At 41.9% G+C, this 26,393-nt stretch overlaps 1 protein-coding gene across 5 annotated transcripts in view; it reads left to right on the plus strand.

Moving 5' to 3' along the window:
- BCL11B (BCL11 transcription factor B) overlaps nt 1–26,393 on the plus strand; it is a 190,223-nt gene that overhangs the window by 4,495 nt on the left and 159,335 nt on the right. For 3 of the 5 annotated variants that reach the window (XM_060263073.1, XM_060263070.1, XM_060263072.1), the window contains exon 2: nt 14,886–15,254. In XM_060263073.1, coding sequence (XP_060119056.1) covers nt 14,886–15,254 — 369 coding nt within the window. The remainder of the gene's footprint in view (nt 1–14,885; nt 15,255–26,393) is intronic. The other 2 variants (XM_060263071.1, XM_060263074.1) reach the window with 1 other exon arrangement.

Here is a 26,393-nt window from a genome sequence, read left to right on the forward strand (position 1 = left end):
TGCCATTAAGAGGCAACTGAGGAAACTAAAAGGCATAGTTGCAACATATAGGTTTGGATACTGAATGTAGATGTATAAGTAAAGAATGGGGGGGGGGAGCTTGTGTTTGGGGGTCTACCTGCTGGTGTATGCAGCAGGTGTTGCATTCCTGAAGTGCTATGAAAAGATTGCATTCTGCCCTGGATCTTCTTCCGAAAAAGCCAGGCACATGAATTTTTTAGCTTAACAGTGGAGAATTAAACCTGGATCTGTGCCCCCCTTTTCCTTTTTGGACACTTCCAAGCCTTCTGTCCACTCTTAGAAGTGCTTGTTTTGAGTTGATTTGCTCAGGGTAAGAGAAACAGCTCTGCAAACCGAGGGGAGATCCTGGAACAGCTTTGCTCTTTCTGTGGTAGGCAAACACAGAGGAGCTTATTTTGTCAAGCTTGCTGAAGCATTTTGGTAAGCATGGCTTAAAAAGCTTGCTTCTTCCTTTTTTTGGGGGGGGGGGTGTTTTATTTTGCATTGCGGTTGTGCTTTAATGGCAAGTCTTGGCAGGAGCCTGTGTCTCACGTCAAGTGTATTGGAGGGCTGTTGTTGAACAAAGGGCCGTCTTGTAAGGCAGGCAAGGAGGAGGATGATAGGAATGAATGTGGTCCAGGTAAAAGGCCAAATTAGAGGTAACACTGTTGACACCTATCCTACCTCTCTTATCAAAGTGAAATGTGCTTGAAGCTGGCCCTGTTGGCTTAAAACATTTTGCACAATGCTTCTCCCCCATTTTTTGAACCCCCCCCACTTCCTACCTTGATTGCCCTGTGCCCCCTTGTTTGTTGATGCCAGATACTTTCCAAAATAAACTTTGCAAGGCTTTCAGCTGAATTGCAAGTCATGTTTGTGCCTTGTGGTGCCTCCAATGGTTCTCTGTGACGGCTAGGGGGCGCTCATAGCCTGTCTCATAGAAGAGTCAGGTTTCCCAGCACCCATGAGAAGAGGAAATAAGCTAGATAGGTAGAGGCCAGTCAGTTTCCATTGCTGCAAAATGTTCTTTAGGTGTAAAGTTGTGGTATCGATTTTCATGCTGAGATCTATATGGTACAAGATGAGGGAGATTGCAAGTTAGATAAATCTATTTTCTAAGCAAATTATGACTGATTAAGTGGCATCGGCAAAGATAGATACCTTTAATTAAAATTAGTTTTTAACGGTGATCCTCACTGCCAATGGCTTCTGTTTGCTTCCTTAGTTCAGAATCTCTGTATTGCTGTGAGCACAGGGTAGCTTGTGCCCAAGTAGGAAAATGTAGATGGATACCATCTTTAATTTGCTTCTTTTTCCATGCTGTGCTTGCAAGATTCTTACATCGGAAGATATAAAATACAAATCTTGTGAACCGGTAAGAAAAGGCCAGCCAATCTAAACCCTTAACAAAGCATGGTGTGAACATCTAGCTGTACGCTCCCCCTCCTTCCCGTTTTGAGTGGATATTTGTGTATATCTGCATACGATGTATGTTGCAAACAGTAGAGATGGAGTGATCAAACTCCATTCTTCAAAAGCTATACATTAAATGGCGAGTTGTCAAAATTGCTGCACACAGATTTTGCTATGTGTGTGAATTTCACAGTTGCTCAATACAAATATAATCTATAGTAATGAATATATATATAAATATCTCAAGATCTTTGGAAATTTGTGTGCAAATTGACACAGCCACATACACTTTTTTTTTTTACTATGACTTCATATTTAGATGAGTGTACTGTAAGAGATAAAAATAGATGTTGGATGAGTTTGAGCGGTAAAGGTACATGTAGGGGTACATGGTAGAGGTATGCGAATACAGCTGCTCTTTGCTGTGAAGGTCAGAAATCCACGTGGCGTGTTTGAATCAGATTTGGGACAAGTGGCCTTTCTTTAAACCTTGTATCATATTAGAATAATAACTGAACATAGATGTTCTCTTCTAGGAAAGAAATAGGCGTCTATTTCTTCTGTGTACAAAAAAAGTTTGTGTTCGATGAAAACAAAATTCCCTCTCTAAATGCTCCCTGTGGCTTGTTAAGTGCAAACTCTTCTGAGTCTAAAAGTGTAGTATTGAACAGGCTATACAGAGAAGGGCCTGGCTTCCACGAGAATGCCAGGATCGAACGTTTATTAAGAAGTTTGTCAGGTTATGGCACTGTTAACTCTTCTCCTGATGTTCTCTTTTAGGGCATAGTCTGTGGGTGGAAGTTCTCCCCTGACAGGGTAGAGGACTGCACTGGAACTTGAAAGAGAAATAAATGAGGTCAGACAAAAGAGAAGGCCTGTCACCCACTATAGGGAATGACTTCACTTGCAACTAGACAGAGCCTGCAATTTATCTGATGATTCTTCCTCTTTGTTCAGTCTCTGCGTCCAGCTTGTTGGAAGTGGAGAAGGTAGGCAAACTCAAAAGGTTGAACCAGTCCGAAGTTTACAATACTTCCCCCACCTGAATTTTGGGAAACTCCTTTGTTGTAAAGCACCTCAATCTTAGTTCGTCAGCTTACTTCAGTCCTAGCATGTGAAAACTATATATACACATATGCAGTACTTTTTCTTGGTAAAATAATAATAATAATAGGGTATTCATCATGAGTACCCAGCTTGCTGGGGGGGAAAGTGTAGATGACTGGGGAAGGCAATGGCAAACCACCCCGTAAAAAGTCTGCCGTGAAAACGTTGTGAAAGCAACATCACCCCAGAGTCGGAAACGACTGGTGCTTGCACAGGGGTACCTTTACCTTTATTCATATATGAAGTGGCACTGATTTCCACCAGTTTCCTTTTCCGGACTTGGGAGAGCCCCTACCCCAGGTACCTGTATTCGGTACTCATAAGTACCACCACAAAAAGACTTGCATATACATGCATACATATGTATGTATATAAAATAAATAAAACAAGCAATTACTGAGAAGGAATCATTCTACATTTCATATCTCTTATGACGTTTGTATATACAAATGGATCTCTGCTTTCTTTCTGAAATGATCTTTCTTCTCCCCCCCCCCCGTCTTATTGCTTGAAGAATCCCTTTGTGGTTTTTAGACATTGACCTTTTTTAAAAATTGCGTTTATAGCTGCAATTAAAGAGACAAATAAGTCTAGAAAAATAAGAAGGGACTTGTTGTAGGGGATGTCTTCGTGATGACATATCTTCGAGTCTAAGGAGGCCAGAATAGTGATAAAAGCTGCTCAGCAGCGTCATATCCAAATGCAAAGACCTGGGGATAGGCTTCTCCCAGGATAACTTCCCTGGTGGATGCTTCCCTTAGGGGGGCACTCCTACATCCAGTTATGTGGGATCCAGGACTTTGGTGGGAGTGAAGCGCATGGGCTCTTGAAAAGTATGCATACACTTATGTGCCTCTTTGTAACAAGCTGGGGTGGGTGGGGAGAACCCCCCCCCCCCTTAGAACTCAGACAGAGTGGGCAACTTACTGATAAACGTGCGATTTATCCAGCAGCGGTTATAGTAACACCTTCCTCTTTTTTTGTTTGTGTATTTACTTTCATAAAATGTCCTCATGCAATCCCTAAGCGTTCCCTCTCCTCCATCAGCCTTGAAGGCGGGTGTGTATTCACAGTAAGTTGTAATATCTCAGCCTCATTGGTTAGATTTGCTTCCCTCCTGTTGAAGGTATCAATTTTTTTAAAAAAGCTATCAAACCCTTTATTCAGGAGGGGGCTCTTTAGAAGCAGGGCATTTTTCTCTTCTCCCCTCCCTCCTCTCCTGTTCTTCTACCAGGGAATATATATATATATATATATATTTAAACATCTAAAGCTGCCTTGTTTTTGAAAACGAATGAAAGAAGGACAAACTTCCCCCTGCACATACATGCACTGGCTGTGGAGGGAGAGGGCAGTGGCAGCAGTGATATTCAAAGATATCATTTTCTGGCACAAGTGACACCAGATTGGGGAGTTGATTAATGATACGGCGTTCCGAGGGACTGGCTTGAGTTTTTATAAAATTATTTTACATACGGCAGACTTTGGTGCAAAGAATCCATTTCCTTTTTATGCGAAGGAGCTAATAATTTGGGGCCTGGGGGGCAGAAAAGCTGCTTTTGGGGGCTGTGTCAAAGGCTGTGTGTGTGTGTGTGTGTAGCAGTATGTGAGATGATGCAGAAGGAATAAATACAGAGGGGCTCGAATGCAGGAAGTCACCTCCGCTTTCTTTACGGTGCTGGAATGAACCGACAATCTATTGAGTGGCGGAACACCCAGGGCTTTCTGTGGGACTTGAAAAACAGCCCGGGAGAATTGAGGTGTGAGGAACAGTGGTGATTTACAACCTCCCTGAATCCCGCTTTTGAAACAGACATTTGACAAAATTATTCCACCTGTGCTTCAGTCCGCAGTGAGAAATCAAATGCATTGATTCTTCTCATTTGAATTTCTTAGGTTATTTTTTTTTGTTTGTATATTGTTGAGAATCTATAATCCATACACAGCTTGTCCCGGCACAACAACATAGACATTCTACTCACTTTATGCGTATTCCTCTTCCTATTGGGGCATCCATCCTCCCTCCCCACTTTCTCTGTTTGGTTTTAACTAAAACAAATGTATTCACACAGGAACAAAGGAAGCTTTTGTATCACATCATCTGAATCCCGTATTTATCTGTGAAGATTTATGACTTTCGTGCTCTATACGAGAACCTATACATTTTAGCCTCTCTGTTGCCATAAATCTTTTCCTCCTTCCTTTTCTCTCTCTCTCTCTCTCTCTCTCCCCCCCCCCCCCATCCTAAGCAACTACTTTATTTAGCAAAACATACATCACTCTTGTTCCGTTTACACTGCACGTTCTGTAGATTTTGAATTAAATAAGGGCAGAGACAGGTCTCAGACTGGAGATTTAGGGAACCAGAGCTGGGGTAATCTTGGGTTTACTAGAGGCCATAGATGACCAGCTCTCAGAATTAAGACCATCACTTGGTCTGCTGGGCGTTCGATCTCATTTTAAAACTCATTTTGGAGCATGTTGGGTATTTTTAAAAACTTCCTGTTGACACATTTCTCTTCATGTTTTTTTTTTAAAACGTTTTGTTTTTTTATTTTTAAACACCTTACATTTAGCTGTGTGATAGGATTATGGTTCTTCCCTCCCCCGCCCCCCATTGAGTCTAGGTGCCAGGCTTACAGGTTTGCAGAGGAGTGTTGGAATGTGCAGTTCTTGCAATTGCTTTCCAATCTAAAAAGGAAGGTAGTCCCTTAAAAAAAAACCTGGTCGGTCCATCAGCTTTCTTCCGTAATTAGAAGTCATTAACATCTGAAATCTGATCTTTACAAATCAGCTTAGTCTCAAAGTAGGGACTGTGCCAAAAATATTGCCTGTCTTATTCCATAGCCACTTCCATAGCTTAAAATGATTGGCACCTGCGTGGCACAACTTTAGTGGGCAAGACCAAAAGGATAAATGAAGATTGGAGACCAAACTACTGTCTCCCTTCCTTGCTGCTTCATACATGACAATGAGAAGCACATTTGAGTCTCTTTCTTGCTCAGATTGGTGGCACTTGTGAATGCAGTTTAATGAAAGATGGAATGTTGAAATGAAGCTTGATGGTGCATTCTCACCAGGATCTGCTTTGTGTTTGCTTTAGTGTTACCACTTTTAGTCCACAAAGCTACAAGCCCACAGAAATAGGCTACAGTCAGATAGGTGTCTGCCAGTTGTCAATAATTTGTCTAGTAACTTACTTATTTTATTTAAAGGCAAGTCTTCTACAACTTCTCTCCTGTTGTTCAAGGAAAGATTCTTGTTTGCCTTTAACTATTGAGTGACTGTTTTTAAGCAGTTTAAGATTCTTATAGGAAAAATGCTCTTTGAGCTCTTCTCTGTCGGACGGTCTGGTCTGCAGGAGTGTGCTCAGACACCAGTTCTGTTTTGCACATTCTTATCATGGTTGGCATTAAACAATTTGACCATTATATCTTAGCCTGGATCTGTACAGTGCTGTTTGTGGGTAACATTTCTGTCTTTTCTTTTCAATTTATGGAAATTGTCCATATCAGCAGAGCAAAATGTTTACTAAACAAACAAAACAACCCCCCAAACCAAAACCCAACATTTGGGGGGCATACACACTGGGGGAAAAATGACATATATCATGTTGTGAAGTTCAGACATAACGAAATCTTTAAATGTGAAACTTCGCCATATGAGATGAATTTTCAGGCTGAATATTAGTACAGGCAGGACAGTTGACAGATCAAAGCTTTCCATGTTCGGTGTTGTGATAACTTCAGCATGGTCACTATGTAGCTGATACCTTAGGTTTGGCAGTGTTATTTTAAAGAGAGTGGTTGTGGTAGGTGTGATGCCCCTTCTCATGGAAGACACCATTTGAAAAGATTTGGCAGCGTCTTCCCTCCTCCCCAAGAGAGTGCCAGAGTAAAACTTTTCTGTGGAGGGCTTTTAGTCTCTTTGCATAACCGCAGTGGAGAATTCTGGGCATAGCATCTGGGAGATCCTGAGTGTACAGGGAGACCCTTGTGTAGGGCAGAGCGGGAGACTGTCTAATATACCTTTTGAAGTTAGGATTTCCCAGTAGAGGGGTGCAGCTGGCAACTGCTGCATGATTCATCAGTTCATCATTACAAAACGCAGTCAGATCCTGTTAATCTGCAGCCTGCTCATCTGGGTCTGCGAAGAGATTTACATGGTAACCAACCTTACAGTACCCATGACGATGGCAGCACCCGCTAGTGCCTCTGTGCATAACCGTAGCGGCAGCATTCTTATCAGCGTCTGTCTCTTGCAAGCTTTTAATGCCGTGCAGAACTTGGGCCTAGGTAAGGAAGCTGCAAAACATTGCCCTCCCAAAACAACACATTGTCTCCACCCCTTCTTTTAAAAAATTAAATTTTCTCTCCCTTCCCATTGTTTCTAGTGATAAAGCTAGAAATGGGAGAAGGGATAATTTGTTTCCCCCCATTTTAAATTTCTACTACATTAATATTGCTTCAATGTTTGAACCTAAATGTGGCCTTGGTTCATATATCAAAGTTCTGAGGGATGCTCCTGAAAATATAAAAGCAATGAATACATGCACTGTAGAGATATGTTTGTCAGGGACCTGTGATCAGCTGCAGCTCCCTATGGAGCTGCCTTATACTGAATCAGACCCTCGGTCCATCAAAGTCAGTATTGTCTACTCAGACTGGCAGTGGCTCTCCAGGGTCTCAAGCTGAGATTTTTCATGACATTTGCCTGGACCCTTTTTAGTTGGGAGATGCCAGGGATTGAACCTGGGACCTTCTGCTTACCAAGCAGATGCTCTACCACTGAGCCACTGTCCTTCCCTGTTAAGCGTATGCTTGGAGGCACAGCTGGGTTTGCTCCTGTGTTGTATCTGAAATGCTCCCAAGGAGCTTGACTCAAAGTCTGTAGAAGCTAGATAGAAATATTTCCATTGCTACCCAAGTCTTCTTGAGCCATGGTGGGTGGCCTCTCTAAACCAGTGTGTTTCCTGCGAAAGAGACTGAAACTGTGCTAAGAGAACAAAATTTGAGTACGGTAGCTGCTTGCCCTGACCTGGATAGTCCAGGCTAGCCCAATCTGGTAAGCAGGGTTGGCCCTAGCTGGTACTTAGATGGTAGACCACTGCTATGCAGAGAGAGGCAATGGCAAATCACCTCTGAACATCCCTTGTCTTGAAAAAACCTACAGGGACACCATAAGTGGGGGGCAACTTCAGTGACGGGCTGCGTCTAAAAATATTGGTTGCTAGGAGACAAAGGGGGCCCACCCACAACTATAAGGCTATCATTTTTTTTTAAATTTTTATAAGAAATAAAATAGTAAAATAGTATTTAATAAAACTATTAAATAGTATTACTATGTACATTTTAGTCGCATTACAATAATAACATTGGAACTTCTATTATGTTTTCAAGCTACTAAAAGGTCATTAACATTTTAAACATATTGCCTAATGTTTTAAGAGGGCCCACAAGGCCCACCTGCCATTGGGCAAGCTGACACCCTGGCCAATCTGCCACTGGGCAGCTTGATGGCATGTTCCCCCACTAGCACCTTAAGGACTAACAAGATTTCCCAGGGTATAAGGTTATACCCTGGAAAATTCTGTTGGTCTTTTAAAGTGTGACTGGACTTGAATTTCGTTCTGCTGCTATAGACTAATACAGCTACCCCCCTGAAAACATGTTAAGTTGCAAGCTGGCCGCTTATGATCCTTGTCCTCTTACCTCATCCTAATTACATATATGTCACCATCCTAAAAGTAGGGGAGTTAGCGTTACCAGTTTTCGCAACCTGTAATGAAGAATGCTGTGATGATTAACCTTTTGAACTGCATCCTCTTCCAGTCTGTTGAAACAGAAGGCACACTTTTAATACTTCATTGTGTCAGAGCTGGCCATTGAGTTTGTGAGGAATTACTTTAGGGAAGAGGGCAAGGCTTTGTCTATAGGCTCTGGAACCCCAGTGCAATAGGAATGCTACCCGGATTTCCTCCAGGACCACTTTTTTCATGTCAGACTGGGCCATAGGAGCTACAAGATGTTTTGAAATCCAATTATATGGTTTTCTATTAAATAGTTTTTAAAACAATAGAACTTGCACAGTGGAAGTATTCCGTTTCTCTGTATGTGAATGTTAGGTGGGCATGTAGGGTCTTCTGGGTCAGGGACCTCCAAATAGCTAGTCTTCGCTTGAAATACCTTAGGGGTTATGTACATGTACACTGCACTTGATTTTAGTTGATTCTGGGAAGCCAAAACAAGCTGTCTTAACATTTGTGAAGGAAAATCTGAAATCACTCTTTTGTTCTTTCTTCAGATAAGAGCATAGTTTTAAATCTCAGTGATACCTTTGAATTATGAACGTAGTCGAAAGAAGTTAGACCTAAACCCAGTGAGTTCAGTCTGCTGGAAATTGTACTAAGCTTTGTGTATTTGTCCCCAAGCATGATGTCTTGATTTCAGTGCAGACTTATGGTTTTGGGCACAGATCAATGAGTTTTCATAAGTCCCTGCCAGTTTTTGTTCTGCTCATCAGGCTGTAGCTAAAAACAAGAGCATGTGCAGAATACTCCAGGTTCAATTCTTGGCATCGCTGGTTAAAAGGATCTCTGGTAGCAGTTGTTGGAAAAAGACATTCTCTGCCTGATATCCTGGATAGCCATTGTTACTCAGAAAAGACAGTCATGCCCTTAAAGGACAAGTGGCCTCAGTCAGTATGCTTCATATGTTCTTATATATTTTTGTGTCTGAGTTCTGAATCTGAAAGTTTCATTTTTTGGGTGACTGGACAGAAGGGATATGAAAGGGTTAACAAATGGAAATTTGCATCTGGGTGTAAGGGCACAAGTATTTACCTAAGAGCATGTATACTCCCCCCCCTCCCCAAAAAAATAGATGGTCCTTTATAAGGCCAGGTGACTTGTTGATGTGGAGATACATCTTCCAAAACCCGTTCATTCTAGAGCGATGCTATCGAAGTCAATAGGCACACTCTGGAGTCCGCAGGTTATAGACCGTAGCTACAGATCAATTTATGCTGCTGACATTATTTATTTATAACTTATTTATCAGCCCGTTTTTTTTAAAAGGGGTTATTAAACTAAAAATAATTAAAATAACTTCAAAAAAACTTTTTCTGGAAGGGAGAGGATTCTTTAGAAAACAGCCGCGACCATTTGAGAGGGTTTTGTGCGGGGAGAAAATGTAAAGCTGATTTCGTCAAATGCGAAGACTGCCAAAGAATGAAAAGGATACCAGATGTTATTTTAAAAAAATGCCATTGCAGACTGCTTGGGTGGGGGCAGAGGGGGAGGAGAGGATTCCATTTGAATGGGCACAGACAGACTTAACTAATTACGGTCAAACGGGAGTGAGACCATCGCAGTACGAGATGCCAAGCTGGGTAGATAAAGGGTGGAGGGAAGCTACTGGAGAGCTTAAGAACTCTTGATTCCTGAACTGTCTTGCAAAATACGGAAGGGAATCTTTTTTTTGGGGGGGGGGGGTAGAAAAGTGTGTGTGTATAAAATAATCCTTCCAAGGCTACTTAAATGATTAGCTAAAGAAATGAAAAGAAAATTTGGAACAATTCAGTTGCTGACAGCTGAAGAAGATTGTGGAGTTTCTACACAGAGAGGGTCTAAAAGCTTAGCAAGGGTTGCAGGGTTTTGGAGGGTTGTTTTGCTCTTCCTCTCAGTTTCTTTCCCTGTACAGAAAAAATAATTTTGAAAAATAATAAATTTAAAAATATCTCTGAAATTGTCAATATATATACTGTAATCAAGCCACTGTAATTCGATATGAATATCTAACTGCAATGCGGGGTGGGATGGTTACAGGAATTGGCTAAGAGGCATTTTTGGATTTCTTCTTGCATGCCCCCTGGCTCCCGCAGGCTCTCTGTTGTGTTCCTTGCCTGTACCTTGGCTCAGTTCAGCTGTGCTGCTGACTTTACTCCTTGCAGTTCCTTACCTTATCTCTTCTAGTGTGTGTGTGTTTTAATATTTTGACAGTCTGCTTCCACCTAAAAGGGATTCTTTTCGAGAATCAGTGTGCACGATGTCTAAAGGAGTCTTTTCATGGCACTCTGGTATTTTTTCTCCCTTTCCCTTTTGGCTCTAAAATTATGTATATGTAATTGGTAATTAAAGGTGCAAGCTCTCTTCAATATAAACAGTATTGCTCAATGTTAGATCATTAAAGGGAACAGAAGCACTAAATAATTACCTTTTGCATTGTGACAAACCATTCGCACAGAAATCCACTCACTTCCCGCTCAGCGCCAGGGTTATGATTACATTTTCACGATGGCAAAGCGTCTTTTCATAAAATAAATTGGTAAATTAATTACGTCGCATTGTCTACCGACTGCTTTTAAAGTAAACTTAGAGGAAGGGATTGGGGGGGAAAGTAATTAATGGGTTTCGCACACCGTGCATTATGCCTGGAGTTGAGTTACCTAGTGGATTAATTTGGCTGCAAGCTAGTGCAGGAAACTCAAAAGCCTTTGTATAAGTGTGTCTTCTATTCTTTAGGTTTGTACACCTCTGGATTGTAAGGGGCGATGGCGTGGGCCGTAATGTGAACCGCTGTGAATGTAACAAGCGCCAAGATCTGATACTTCACACACACACACACGTATGTAATGTGTGTGTGTGTAATGCATACGCTTAGTGGGCAGTGATGCAGATTATGATATGTATGATTCATGTACCAATTAACACTTTCTTTTGGAAAGGGAAGCTGGGTATGTTTCGACCTCTAACTGTTTCTCTGGCTGAAACTGTGGAATTGACTTCCTAGTAAGATAGGAGCTTTCCCTCTTTAAAAATAATGTCAGTGCCTGCCGTTCTTTTTAAATATTAGGGCCAAATTCCTGTGTTTTCTTCAGCAATGGCAATTCAGAATTATGACAAGTGTTTTGTTTTGTCCTGCTGCTTTTCGGTCTCCAGGAAATTCGGAAACGAATCACCGGTGCCAGTGTTTCCATGTGCTGTTTTTTTGCCCCTCAGAGCTTGCCTGTTCCCTTTGCCTGATAAAACTTCATCTCTTTTATTTACATGCTGATAGTTCTCTGTGTATTGATCAGGCCAAATGATAAAAAAAATTGTTCACAGCAAAACTCTGTCAGCCAATGGGAATTTTGCCTTATTGAATACTGGGTTTTGCATGGCTTCTCAGTTATGCTGCAGTGGAAATAAATCCCCCCCCCAAAAAAAAGTTCATTGCATGGCATCCTGTGAATAAGTTGGATATTTTGCATTTGTATGTTACATGAACGTGCGTTTCCCCAAATTTCTCTTTGTTCAAATTGACCAAGAAGGATCACATAGCCTTCTTTCAGAGCAAACATACAGTCATTCTGGGGGTCCCTCCAGACCATGTAGGTAATTGGGGCTCTACCTAATTTTTAAGCCTCACAAAAACCTTTCGAGAATTTTGATCTGAAAATTAACAGTATTGCTAGCAGTGCATCATCTCAAGATAATTTGATGAGACTAAGAAATGGAAGCTGTCATATTTATGTTCTGTTGAATTCAGTGGGACTTATTCCTCGACTTATGCACAGGGTTGGGCTATAGGTTTGCCGAATACAGTTGGGCTTAATTGTTTAAAATGTTTAATTTGCAATATTGTTTGCATTTTTGTTAATTTTTGCTTTTGGTTGATTAAATGTCCTTGCTCTTCCCAACTGTTCGTTCAAGTTAACTTTTTCCAGACCCATCAGGGTTGCCTGCAGATTAACTGAAAAGAAGATTTTTAAAAAGGTGCTTGAGAGACTGTTGCTGTTTTGGGTTCAGCAGATACTGGGGGGAGGGGAAGACAAGTGCGTGTGACACAGCAAAACTGCTGCCTAATAGAAAAATGCTTAGTAGCTGCCTACATGTTGCTGTTACACTTGAAAAAGATGTTACCTGCAGTCCTAACTGCTTGATTGTCTCATGTTTATACGGAAGTATAAACTAACTCCCAACTAGGCTTGCAGACATATTTTCTTGAAAATCACACCTAATTATGTGCAGAACTGAAAATTTAGGCTGCAGTCCAGACAGAATTTAGCACCTTAAAAATTCGTTTTTATAGCCCAGTGTGGAGAATGGAAACTGATGGTGAAACAAGTTTCTGCAGTTGGATGAGGTTTTTGGATATGCATAATCATCCCTTGTATGTATGTGTGTGTTTGCTTGTTTGTGGTAACTGACCTCCAGAGACCATGCACCTTCTCCCCGTAAAAGTAGCTGTGGAAACCTGTGTATATGCTTGACTGTAAGGTACTAGTGGACTGCATATTACACGGCAATATAACACAACTTTGTGCTTATAATATTAAAAACCCGCTGACATATTCGGGTTAGCTAGAGCCTATCAGAGTTTGATAGATGTATTTTCATCCCAGCTATTAGATGAGACAGTATTCGGGTTGGTGTACATTGAAATGGCCACTCTTTGCCGCCGATAGTGAGTGGCAGGTTTCTTTCTTGGTCATCCAGGCTGTAAGACTACTAGTTCCGGCAGGCATATTTTTGTGTTTGTGTATATGTGATTTGAGGGGAAAGCAGGGACAAAAAAGAGTGTCTCTTCCCACCTAAGGTGAATCCAGCCAACACCTGCCTGGAAATTGCCTACCCTGGTAACTTGGTTGGGTTCTCATTCCCGAAGCTGGCCATGCCCTAAACGGGGAGCCTAGCAGCTGGAGACTTTCCCTCCACCTTTCCGCAACACAGGTTCATCTGTGTAGGCAGCAGTGATGAACGATTCTCTCCCTGGGATTGTCTCCTGTGAAGAAAGGCAGGCAGGCCCAGACAGCCAGAAAAGCAATATGGCCTTCTTTGTTCACACTGGAAATGCAGGCCAAACTGAACTTTCTCTAGAAGTTCAGGCCAAACCGCCTTTTGAATGAGGCCTGCATGTCCAATGAGTCCAGGCCTAAAGATAGCAGCAGCCTGCCTCAAAGTTGTAAATGAACAGGATTTGTTCAGCTTCAGAGAAGCCTTTGGCTTGTATCTTTCATTGAGGCCTATGCAGATGAATATCCTGCTCAAAGGTTGCCTTTCCTGCCCTGGTCTTTTGAACAGGTGTTTACTTCTCACCAAATGCTTTGGGGTGTCCGGCCCCAATCCCTTTTCTTTCAGCCCTGAAGCTGTCTCTAGGAGGCTGATCCTAGCTATTCTGCTTTGGCCACACCCCTGCTAGTAGAAGCAGCAGAACTGCAGATTTATACCCTGCCCTTCTCTCTGAATCAGAGACTCAGAGCGGCTTACAATCTCCTATATCTTCTCCCCCCACAACAGATGCCCTGTGAGGTGGGTGGGGCTGAGAGGGCTCTCACAACAGCTGTCCTTTCAAGGACAACCTCTGAGATAGCTATGGCCAACCCAAGGCCATTCCAGTAGGTGCAAGTGGAGGAGTGGGGAATCAAACCTGGTTCTCCCAGATAAGAGTCCACGCACTTAACCACTATACCAAACTGGCTCTCTAGTACAGACCTTGAATGGGTGGTAGCAGCAGTGGGAGCGTGTCCAATATAATATACATTTTGGAGTTGGTGGGAAGGAGGGAGGGACAACAGAAACAGGAAGATGGGACAAACTATAAAAGGATAATAGATGGAACAAGACTTACACTGCAGACCTAAGCAGAGTTAATGGCCTTCTAAGTTCTCTGATTTCAGTTGCTTTAGAAAGACGGGACTCTGTGTTGGATTGTGCTGTCAGTTGTAAAATGGAGGTTGTGTGTGTGTGGGGGGGGGAGGTGTTGCAAAGTGATTTGTTCCAGGAATCCCCAAGGTGGTTTCTGTACTTTCTGTAATTTTTTTAAATGTGCAAAATGCACTAAAAATCCTCATGTATCCCTACAACACTCTTATCAAGTAGATCAGTGTTGTTTCAGTTTTATAGCTGAAGGAACTATAGCTAAGAATGAGTGAGTAGGAGTCGCGCAATAGGGTACATGGCTCTAAACTGTTAGGACTTGAACCTTGAACTGTTCTTCCTGTCTATTTTCCTGTCCACCAGATCATACCAGTTACAGTTCTCAAGGCACCCATAACAGGTCTTTACTACTTATGTATGCATTGCTGTGGGGTAGATGGAAGGTTCAGACAGGAAAGCCACATCAGATCTACCTATTTTGTTTTGCAACCTATTTGAGTTGCAAAATGTATTTAAATCATTTGTGGAGACGAGGGAGTGAGGGGAACAGAGTAGATATTATCAGGGTTTTTTAAAATTTTTTTTAAAAAAATAAAATTCCTGTTCTCATTCAGGTCATATAAATCTTTAAACAAATTGCTCTCAATTCTTTCCCCTGTTTTTTTCCTTTCTCCTTCCCACCCCTTCTCCCCGACCCTCACCTTTTATTTGGCTTATCCTCATAAAGCAGAGGCTGTCCATGTGGAAGCGGTCATCAGCCATGAGGAAGAGAGCCTAGCGCTCGGGGAGCCAGTCGGCCTCGGCATTGCGGTGGGCGGAGCAGACCCCGACTTATTAACCTGTGGACAGTGTCAGATGAACTTCCCCCTGGGAGACATCTTGGTTTTTATAGAGCACAAGAAGAAGCAGTGCAACGGCACGGGTGGCATCTGCTATGAAAAGAACCTGGATAAGAGCAGTCCTCCCCCTTCGTCGCGCGCCGAGCTCAGGAAAGTGTCAGAGCCAGTGGAAATCGGGATCCAAGTCACACCCGATGAAGAAGACCGTCTTCTCACACCTACAAAAGGAATTTGCCCTAAGCAGGAGAACCTTGCAGGTACAGCATGTTTTGTGTTGTCAACTGCTGGGATGGCCCATCTGTCTGTCTGTCTGTCCGTCCGTCCGTCCGTCTATCTGTCTCTTCTTCTTTTAAAACTGGGAAAGACACTTCTTGAAAGACCTGAGAACACAGTCCTTTATTAAGGACTGTGCTGGTGCTGGTGGGAAATCATGTGGCTGAAACTTGAGGGAGCTGTGAGGAAATCTATTGCTTTGTGGCCTCAGTTGGTTCTCTTCTATGGAAGGTTTAGTTCCTTGGGCTAATGAGCAGCCTTTGAAGATCTGACTGTTCTGAGGGAAACCACTAGAGTATGGGCACATCCATCAGCTGGTTCATGTACCTATTTTGCCAGTGTGATGCTTCTTTGGGAGGATAGCATTTTGTAGAAGAATATCCCCCCCCAAAACACACTGGTCTTTCTCCTGGAAGAAATGGCTGCTTGTCCTGTAATTACTCTGCAATGTGAACCATCTAGATTGTTCATTTTACCTTAGTCTCTATTGATGTCTGTCAGGTGTATGAGTTGACACAGACTATTATAGTCTGGCCTGCAAGAACACAAATTGCTGGCTCCTCACTTTCAACCCTCACATTTGTAGGCAAATCAGGAGGCCAGATGTAGGCCAAATTTTCTTTGAATTGCCTATCTGTAGAGCTCCTGGGGAAGGGACAGTATTTCATTTCCCTTTTCTAGGCTTTAGCCAGAAAATGTGATAAAAATAGTTGAAGCAGCTTTTCCCACAGACTAATCATCGCCCAGGTTTTTCCCTCAGGGTAAAAGCCAGCCCACAGTGCCGAAGCAGACTCATGTCTGGATTAGGTAAGAAGACAAATCTTACCCAAATCTTGAGGTATCTCATCTTGACCATTAATTTAGATGCATTTACTTTGTCTACCTGATAACAGCAGGGAAGATAATGCAAACAAACATCTTGCATACAGTAATCAGATGAAAGTGTGGTTAGGTTCAGTGGGAGTAAGACTTGAAAGGGAAGAAGTGAAAAGAATGTGTGGAGATCACAAAAGTAAAACAGGTTCAGCTTTGAATCTTGGGCGCTGTAGTTCTCTGGAGAAAGGATTCTTAGCACCTTCAGGGATCAGTTATTGTCAGAGTTCTGCTAAGTTGGTTTTCAAAACTGGTTTGGGTGTGCATTGTAGATAGAGCAGTACAAAACTGAACTGATATATTTTTAGAAGATGTGTGGCTCGTCATCTTGCTCAGACCTAATCCTTCTCACTAGCTAAGAATATAAGAGTCCTGCTGAATCAGACCAGTGGTCCATTTAGTCTAACATTCAGTGGTCCATTTAGTCTAACATCCAGTTGGTTGCTCTTGAGGGCCAGTGGTCCAAGTCCTTCTTGTGAAGTTGCCTCCTAGCACTGATACTCAGAGATTTACTAACCCTGAACATGGAGATTCTCCTTAGTAACTATGGCTAATAGCTATTGATGGACCCTTCCTCCATGGATCTTTCCAGTTCTGTTTTTGCAGCTATCTATACTCATGGCTATCATCACATCCCCTGGTAGTGAATTCCACAGTATAATTATGTACTGAGTAAAGACATATTTCCTTTTGTCTGCCAGTGAGTGGCAACTGCAGTTTCTGACCTTCTGTGACCCTAAATGTTCTTAAATATAGAGTGAGAAAAGGAGGTCACCATAGAAATGGTCACCTTAGAAAGTAGTTTCTGCAAGTATCGAGGGGAAAAAGGCATGCTTGCCAGTCTGAGGCCAGCATTTGACAAGTAAACTATGTTTTCATTCCTAAAGCTCTTGGACATCTTGGCGAAATTGGATGTGTAGGTTAAAGCTGCCCTGGGGGAACTTTCAGCATGTACTCAGCAGATCACCAGTGGTCTCGTTACAGGGGTGTTATGGAAGGGGACTGTATGCACGTAGATTAGCCACTCTGAAGGAAAGTTCTTGCTTTACACATTGGCTTTTGAGGATATCAGCATGTGAAGGAAGTTACTGCTATAAAAGGAGAGAATTGGTAGTGCAGGAGTCCCAAACCTTCATGAGCAAGTGGGGACTTCTGGAATTGTGAGAAAAAGGTAGGAGGCATCACTAAGATAAGGCTACCATGAGAGATGGGGCCGGTCACAAAATGGATGCCGTGGGGGACAGTTATTAAAGGCTGGGAGGGTCCAAGCAAAGTGTTAATCTTTGATGGCCGCAGCTATTTGTGAATTGCCTTTCCCTACAGACCCAAAGATGATACTTCCTGTATTTTTCTGAAGCATGTAGTTCTCCATTGAGGTGAAGGGTATCAGGACTGGTTATTTGTTTTGGGGAAGAGGTGTTTTTAGGAAGAAGCAACTGGGTACCACAAAACACATTGGCGGGTACCATGATGCCTACGGGTACCCATTTGAGCATCACTGTGCATGCTCCCAAAGGAAAGGCCTAAGAGTGTAGCTCATCTCCCACCCATCTGCCTCTTCTGATTTTCTCATTGCACTTGTGGCTTTCAGCCACTCTGTGCTGAGACACAAACAAATCAAAATAAATTGTGCAAATAAAGCATTATGCACATTTGTGTACTATATTCTGACTTTAAGACCAACAAAGCTTTATTCAGAACGTTCTGAATAACGTTATTATTGGTCTTAAAGGCGCACTTGACTCCTACTTTGTTCTACTGCTTCAGACCAACGTGGCTGCCCACCTGGATCTATATTCTGACTTGAAGTTCTTTAGTTCAGAATTTGGATTACTCTGTTCTCCTTTGCTGAAACATGTTTCCTCCACAGGCATCCTTTTGGAATGTCTCTTGTGGATGAGATACACCAAGTGGAAAACTTATTGGGCAGAAAACCCAGATAGTTTTTGTTGGAAAAACTTAAGAGAAGCATACACCGATTCTTTTCTGTTCTTGCATGCAGATCTTTTCACAGAAGACCCAGTTGGATCTTCAGTACAAAAATAATTTGTATTGAGGAAGACGTTGGGTTGGAACCTGGCATACTTTTTGTATGTTAAGCTTGGCTGTTTCCGTTTTGGACATAAAAGTTTTCAAATCAGTATAATTATCGTGATTGAAAGGAAAAGGAAGGCGTGGGTAGAGGGTTTGGGGTTATGTTTCTTGAAAGGAAGACCTTTGGGCTCTTTTTCTAGCAGGAGCTCCTCTTCATATTAGGCCATGTCCCCCTGATGTAGCCAATCCTCCAAGAGCTTAGAGGGCTCTTAGTACAGGGCCTACTGTAAGCTCCAGGAGGATTGGCTACATCAGGGGGTGTGGCCTAATATGCAGAGGAGCTCCTGCTAGAAAAAGAGCTGTGCTTGATATATATGGATATGAAAGTTGTTGTATTAGACTTAGAACATTGGCTAGTCAGTAGTCTCTTTAATGTAGTTTGTGGGACAGTAAAACATAATAAGTTGTAGTTACATGACTTACATAGGCACATTTTCTTCTGCCAAATGAATTTTTGCTGTGATCTCTTGATGGTGATCCTATGTATGGTTCAGTATGAGGTTTCATTAGTAACCTGTGCAGATTTTGCAGGCTTGAGGGTTGCATTGCAGTTCAGGTTATTTGCTGAGCTATTTGCCAAGCTGCATTGAGCATTTTCACAGCTCTGTGGTTTATAAAAAATCCTTGCAGTGGGAGAAGCGGTTTTGTGCATCTGCCCTTTAGGCTACCATCTTCAAATCCTAAGGCACCAGACAAAAGTTACTCCATCAGTTGCAGGGTTATTATGGTTGCATAATTACTTTGGGGACTACAGCTTTCGTTCCCACATGCCACTAAGTCAGGTTTTGGACCTTGTCCCAGCCTTTTAGAAGGGAGGGATGCTTGTTGAAGGCTAGGTGGGATCTCAGAAGACTGAGATTGGATGGAGCATGATTTCCCGAGGAAGATGATAAGGGGAAAGGTCTGCAGTTCTTTTTGTCTCTTCCAGTGAGTAGGAGAAGCAGAATATATTATGCACTATAAGCAGATCCCCAAAGATGTACACAAGTAAATTGATACATACTTTCGAATACTGCGATAGAGACCTTGGGTTTTTAATCAATGCAATGCATGCCTAGTTCTGAACAAGACCTTAACTCCTCCCCCCTTAATCTAGCCATGATGTCATGTTTGCAGTTGTCACATGATGGAGACGTGGAGATTGTGATTTCTGAATATTCTTGCAGTGTGCTGGGATTCGGCTTCCAGTATGTTGCAGGAGATATGGGACTCACAATGGAACAAGTCCTCCTTTTCCAGATCTGGTCTGTGTTTCAGAGAAGTCACACCCACTTGCCTTGTTCCATCTCATATCCCTGCATCTGTCAAACCCGTTTCCAGCATGCCCAGGAACAGCACCTGGAATAGGGGCTATGCAAGATAGGAACAGGCTTTTCTTATTGATTGTGGTCACCAAAAATATGATACAGGTTTAGCCTCTCATCTTAATTCTGTTCCTTCAGTATACTTTCTGCTGGCTTAATGAATGTTTACCATTCATTCCTGTGGCATAAAGGTAAAATGCCGCACTTGGAGACTTGATGTGAGAGCAAAACTTGCTTTTTTAATGCAGTTTACCATAGAGCTTTTGATGATTCCTAGAGAGGCGTGATGTAGCCTCCAGGTTTTCCCAGAAAGTAATGTTATCGTTTTGCCAATGTGTTTGGGGGATGCGACGTCATCTGCTCCTCCACTACCTCACTTCTGAGTGACATTATGATGTAGTATGTTGCTTTTTTTAAAAGTTATTTGTTGCTGTCACTTGGAGTAGTTGCAACAATATAGAAAAAAATCACAGTGTGTCTCAAAGAAAATTCTTGTACGTGTACTTTTTCTAATAATAAAACTGTTACATTTAAAGAACAGTGTGTGTGTGATAACACTGAAGAATACATAGAAGATACAGTACACACTATTAGCAGTTGCACAGTTCAGAAAAGCTTCAGGTATACAAAAGATATCCAAATCTGAGTATTCAACTGTACATTGCAAAAATACAAAGTCCAATGTCATTGACTTGATAAGTTGAAAACAGGTGCCTGGTGTCCTTCCTGTTTCAAAACGAGTCTTCTTTGGTTCTCATAACAAAATGAGTCTTCTTCTGTTTCTTACATATTGTCTACAATGCACATATAACACGTGTAATGTTATAAGTGAAATCTTAAATTTTTACAATATTTATAAACCAATGAGTCCAATAATAATAAACTCACCAGTGCCTGTGTCACTAAAGACTATAGTCAGCCATAACAACAAGATGATACATACAAATTTTCAAGGCCTATCGATCTATAGACAAAAATACCAGAAATGTTTTTAAAAACCATTTCCATTACTATCCACACATAGTTTCTCAAACGAAGAAGTTCTACTCACCCAAATTTCAGTCTCGAGAATCACCGCTCTACAGCATAACAGAGGAACACAGCCTTCAATGTTTTCTTACAGAGCTGGAAAAGACCCAAACAAAAGGATTAAAAAGATTTTACATGCCATTAATTGCACTTTTTGTAATTTAGCAATTTTGTAATGTTGAGTTGAATACTCAAGACTCGGATCTGTTTTGTATACCTGTGAAGCTTTTCTGGATTTTGTAGCCTGCTGATTATCTATCTTCTGAATATCATTTAGTGTCATCACACACGTAATTTAAATGTAACAGTTTTGTTATTAGAAAAGTACAGTGTGTACAACAATTCTCTTTGAGACACAGTGATTTCCCCCCCTATATTGTTGCAACTTTCACACCGTGTTTTATCCTGTCATTTGGAGTGGTGGGAAGTAAACAAGGCTATTGGTGGGAGACCTAGCCATCCCTATGCTGCTCTGACGACAATGGACAAATCTGTGCTGCCATGGTGAGAATCATGGCAGCCTTAACTCTAGTCTGGTTTCAATCTGACACTAACCACAACAACACTGTGAATTCTTGCAACCAGGGCTTTTTTTGTAGAAAAAGCCCAGCAGGAACTTATTTGCATATTAGGCTACACCCCTGATGTCACCATTGTTTCACACAGAACTTTTTATAGAATAAGTCCAGCAGGAATTCATTTACATATTAGGCCACATCCTCTGACACCAAGCCAGCTGGAACCGTTCCTGTGCATTCCTGCTCAAAAAAAGCCCTGCTTGCAACATACCACCTTCCATCTGCATGCGTTTATCATCCCAACCATGAGAAACAGGTGGACAGCAAAATTGTGACCTTCCAATATGCTCCTTCCTGTCCCCTCTCCATCCTCACCTGGGCAATGTATTTAGGTGGTTTCTCGTTTCTTTTAATTTCTGGCCTCACAAAACTACTTTTTAAAAAAACAAAACCAAGCCCATATTCCTGCATAAGGCACGGATAATAGCAACCATCATAATAGTCAGAAAAAAGGAAGACAGACAGGCCAGAGCTCTTAATCTTTTTCTATGCAAAAATGAAGATCAAATAGAAGAAATGAGTTGGAGAGATTTTGAATCTGCAAAAGAAAAAAAAAAGGTGGGGGGGGACAGCATTTGAATGGTATTTCCCTCCTGATTTGGGCTAGGAGTGCCCCGGTAAATATGGTAGTAATAACACTTTCTCAAATTAGAGATTGACCTTTTAGATAAAAGGGGTTATAGTGTCCCTCTACTTACTGTTGAGTTTTGACTGCCTCCCCACTAACCCATTCCTTCCCCCCCACTATATTTCTTTCTTTCTTTGTTTAAATAGCAGAGGATAGTTTTCAATAGTAGGATAAAAGCTTCATATTACAGCCATGGAGGGTAGCCATGAAAAAAAAAACCCACAGAAGTCATTCACAAAGGCTTTAGTGGGATATACCAAGCCCCTTATTTATATTTCAATAGAAAGGCTTTCTGCATTAGCCAAGAAAATCAGAATCTGTATTTAACATTAAAGGTATTTCCCAGTGAGAGGCTGTAGAGCATTGTTGTTAGATTTGTTAAAAAAAGAGTCTAAATACGATTTCATAAAAGGGAAACTTAATCTCTAAGGCAGCTTTCTCCCCCCCCCCCATCCTCCCACCTCCTCCTCTCTCTCTCTTTTTTTGTAATAATGCAACAGCATACAATATTTTCGCTTTCTATGTGACGAAAGATGTTCTTAGTTTTTTTCCTCTTCTCCTCGGCGCTGCGACAGGAGGAATGAAAATTTCTTTATTCCACCAAGAAATATGTAAAATAATCCTTTAGAAGAAATGGAGGGAAGATATGTTTGTTCAAAGCATTTAAAATGTTATTTTAATCAAAGGCACAAAACAGCCAACATGCTATGTCAGCTAAAAGGAGGCTGTTACATTTGAACTGCAAACCGTACTCATCTTTTTATTTTATTCCTCCCCTTGCTGCCCCCCCGCACAATCAACCTCTTTTCCTTCCTTCCCCAGCACTTTGAATCCATTTTTTTTTGTAAAAAAGAAAATGAACAGGAAAAAAAGGAAGAGAAATAAAGATTAAAGAATAAAGGGGGGGTTGAAACAAACCTTCAGTGGCTCAAATGTATAAAAGTAATTTAATATGGCGGAAGCATTAATTATTTTAGCTTAATTGAATTCTGAGGACTGCCGCCGTTGCATTTTTTTGTAGACAAGCTCTGTTTATTATTTCTTTGTGTGTAGATTAACAGTAAAGGAAACGCAGATAACTTTCACTTATTTTACTGTAAAATAAAATGTGTCAATTCATTTGTAGAGCAAGCTGTTCAAAGATACTTGAGCCTTTACATTGTCAAGAAGCAGTGGTGAGAGAAATCACCCGGTTTCTGATCCTGCCCCCTGGAAATATTCAGTTGCCCTCAGAGAAGCCTCTGGGTATTTCATTTTCACTCCGTTCTGAGAGACCTCCTTTTTCATTTGGGATGATTTGCACACCTTTCTGTCCTGTCATGATACTGTAGCTCTCCTGCTAGTTTGTAGTTGTAGTAGGTCACACACAGAACCTGGCCGAGATGCTGATGCTCTGGCTCTGTTCTCTTGGATCATGCAAGGCTGAGCATTTAAGAAGGCAAGGAAAGCGGGGAGCAGAACCATCTTGGACATCCTAGGTGAAGTAGAATTCAAGGGGCACCTGTCACAGAAACCAGTGTGGTGTAATGGTTAAGAGTGGTGGAGTCTAATTCTGGGTTTGATTCCCCACTCCTCCACATGAATCCTGGTAGGTAACCTTAGGTCAGTCGCGGTTCCCTCAGAACTCTCTCAGCCCCACCCACCTCAGAAGGTTCTGTTGTGAGGAGGGGAAGGAAATGTGATTGTAAGCTGTTTTGAGACTCGTGAAGGTAGAGAAAAATGGGTTATAAAAAACTTCTCTTCTTCTTCATACACCAAATCTGAACTGATACATGCAAATGTCCTTATCCCGAATGAGGCTGCCTTGTCAGATTGGTCCATCAAGGCCGGTGTTGTCTGCTCTGACTGGCAGCTGCTCTCCAGGGTCTCAGGATTAGGTCTTTCATGCCACTGGCTATCTTATCCTTTTAACTGGAGATACAGATGGTCTACATTTGAGCAGCAGCCCTACCTTTTTTTCTGATAGCATGGCTAGCTCCTTCCAAAACTATGTCCCAGGATCCTTCAGGACATATAGGTAGTTTTCTGTGCAGGGATGGTCTTTAACTATATAGGGATGGTCTTCTGCGACCAGTCAGCCATGAGCTGGCCAAGGCAGGGAAGATTCCTTGAATGCTCCAAAGCTTACCCTCCCCCCCCCCCCCCCCCCGTCTGTCACCTGTGCTGTTATTCCCTTCACCTAACTTTTCCCTGGGGTTTCTGAAAGTTCCACGTTCCTGCATTTTTTTTTTTAAATCAATGACTGAGTTGTGTGATCATTGGTGAGTGGGATCTATGGAAGAATGGGTAGTTGCCCATTCATGTCGAGAGTCAGTTTGGTGTAGTGGTTAAGTGCGCGGACTCTTATCTGGGAGAACCTGCTCTTCCACTTGCAGCTGCTGGAATGGCCTTGGGTCTACCATAGCTCTCGCAGAGCTGTCCTTGAAAGGGCAGCTTCTGTGAGAGCTCTCTCCACCCCACCTATCTCACAGGGTGTTTGTTGTGGGGGAGGAAGATAAAGGAGATTATGAGCTGCTATGAGACTCTGAGATTCAGAGTGAAGGGCATGATATAAATTCAATATCATCATCTTCTTCCTTGACACCATTTGTATCTGGCAAAAGATGCTATCATTGTGTGAAAATGGAAGTTATGATTATCTGGAATTTGTTTCCCCCTCCCTTTGTATTTCATTTTACTTACAGTTGGGCATTAATTTCAGTTATATGTTAACAGCCATCTACAGTTTTGGTTCTTTCATTTTTTAAAAACATGGAAGCCTTTGTTAGCTAGCCCCTTTGAAGATTCAGAAAGCAGAAGGAAGTTGTTTGTATTTTGTATAAAACTGGTGGCATGCAATGGGAAGTAGTCACTGCAACTCTAGCTGCTCAAATGGGAGATTGTACCAGCAATAGTTGTGCTGTGCTATTTGTCAGTGGCTCTGTGCATTGATATGATACATTATGGGATGTGGGGGTGTGTTATGGCTCCTGACCTTTATAACTCTATGGCTGTATTCCCTTATGCCTCTTATTCACTGTGATTCTGAGAAGCAGCACTTATTTTATCTTGTTTCCTAGTATTTTCAGGAGATTTGTGCCTAAGAGTCAAATCCATGAATCAGGACAGTCTCAATATTTTCTGATGACAAAATTCTGTCATTTTGATCTGAGAATTTCAGACCCCATGAAGCTAAGTCAGACTATAGACTCGGTGTTGTCTGCTTTGACTAGCAGTAGAATCAAAGAATTGGAAGGGACCTCCAGGGTCATCTAGTCCAATCTCCTGCACAGTGCAGGGAATTCACAAGTACCTGCTCCCCATAATCTCAGTGACACCAGTTCCACATCCAGAAGATGGCAAAAAACCCCCACCCTCTGGTAGGTATACAGGATCTCAGGTTGAGTTTCTTTTAATACTCTGTTCCCGAAATCCTGTAAAACTTAAAGCTGCCATGGATTGGATGTGAGGACTTGTGTATGCAAGGTGAATACTCTGCCACTGAGCCACAGTGTGTTGTTCTGTAGGCAAGAATTAGTATGAAGTTGTGTATAGGCTTCAAGCTTGTATTGTGGGGGAGTGTGTGTTGAGAGTGACTCAGTGAGGTGAAAACCCCTCCATCACCCAGAAGGCCAAACATTCCGTGGCACAAAACTGGAAATAATGTCATCACATTGGGGCAGTGCTGTAGGATTCACCCCAAAACTCTATGATCTAATATAGAGTTCAGGGTGAATCTACAGCATCACTGTGACACAACAGTGTCACTTCTGGTAACATTGTGCGTTGGCCCAATGCTAAGAGCTTGACTGCACCCCCAAATTCTGCCAGGATGTCAGCTATGACTGGAAACTCTGTTGTGTTGAAATACATATAAGCTGATTTTCAGTGCATTTTATGTTGTGACCTTTTCCCTTTCACAACTTTAACTTCCAGAAAGTGTTTCTCTGATCCTTGTACAGTCTCCCTTGTTCCCTTGGACCTTTGTGTGTGTGTGTTGCTTTGATCACTTCTCTCTTTGAAGTTCTACACTATCTCCTTTTTGCCTTCCACATGGATGTTCAGCATCTAGTCTTTTCAGCAGAGGCTTCCTACTGCTTTATCCCTGACTGCATTTTTTGTTTTGTCGTCCATTGTCTGCCCTGCTTGATTTTTCTCAAATTAGGACGCTCATCTACTACTGGCCATTTTTTCTCTTTCCTTCAGTTTTGGACCACATTTATGTTACAGACTTTAATGGGCCATTATCTCTCCCTGAGATCTGTATGTTAGGAACAAGGGTGAAAATAACTTAAATTTCTTACTGGTGCTGTAGCTTTTTGGGGCGCTCAGAGCAAAAATGGAAGAAAATGTCCACTTTCTTGCTGACACTCTACCAAACCTGTACCAGTTTACTTTCATTTTGGGGTCCAACCCTACATATTATTGGACAATATATTTCCTGTTTCTGTACATGACAATTCAGGATGTGGATGATTTACAGTAGCATAGCATCCAGCACCATTGAATCCAGTATGTGTTCTGGAAGTGAAGGAGTATGGGGTACATAACAATTTTTAGCACCCTCAGATTCTCAGAAATCTTATGGTAGCTATATTTCTGAAATCTGTTTGTGATGTAGCTAGATAATTGATGTCT

The sequence above is a fragment of the Heteronotia binoei genome, chromosome 21, assembly GCF_032191835.1.
Source record: "Heteronotia binoei isolate CCM8104 ecotype False Entrance Well chromosome 21, APGP_CSIRO_Hbin_v1, whole genome shotgun sequence".
Lineage (NCBI taxonomy): Eukaryota > Metazoa > Chordata > Lepidosauria > Squamata > Gekkonidae > Heteronotia > Heteronotia binoei.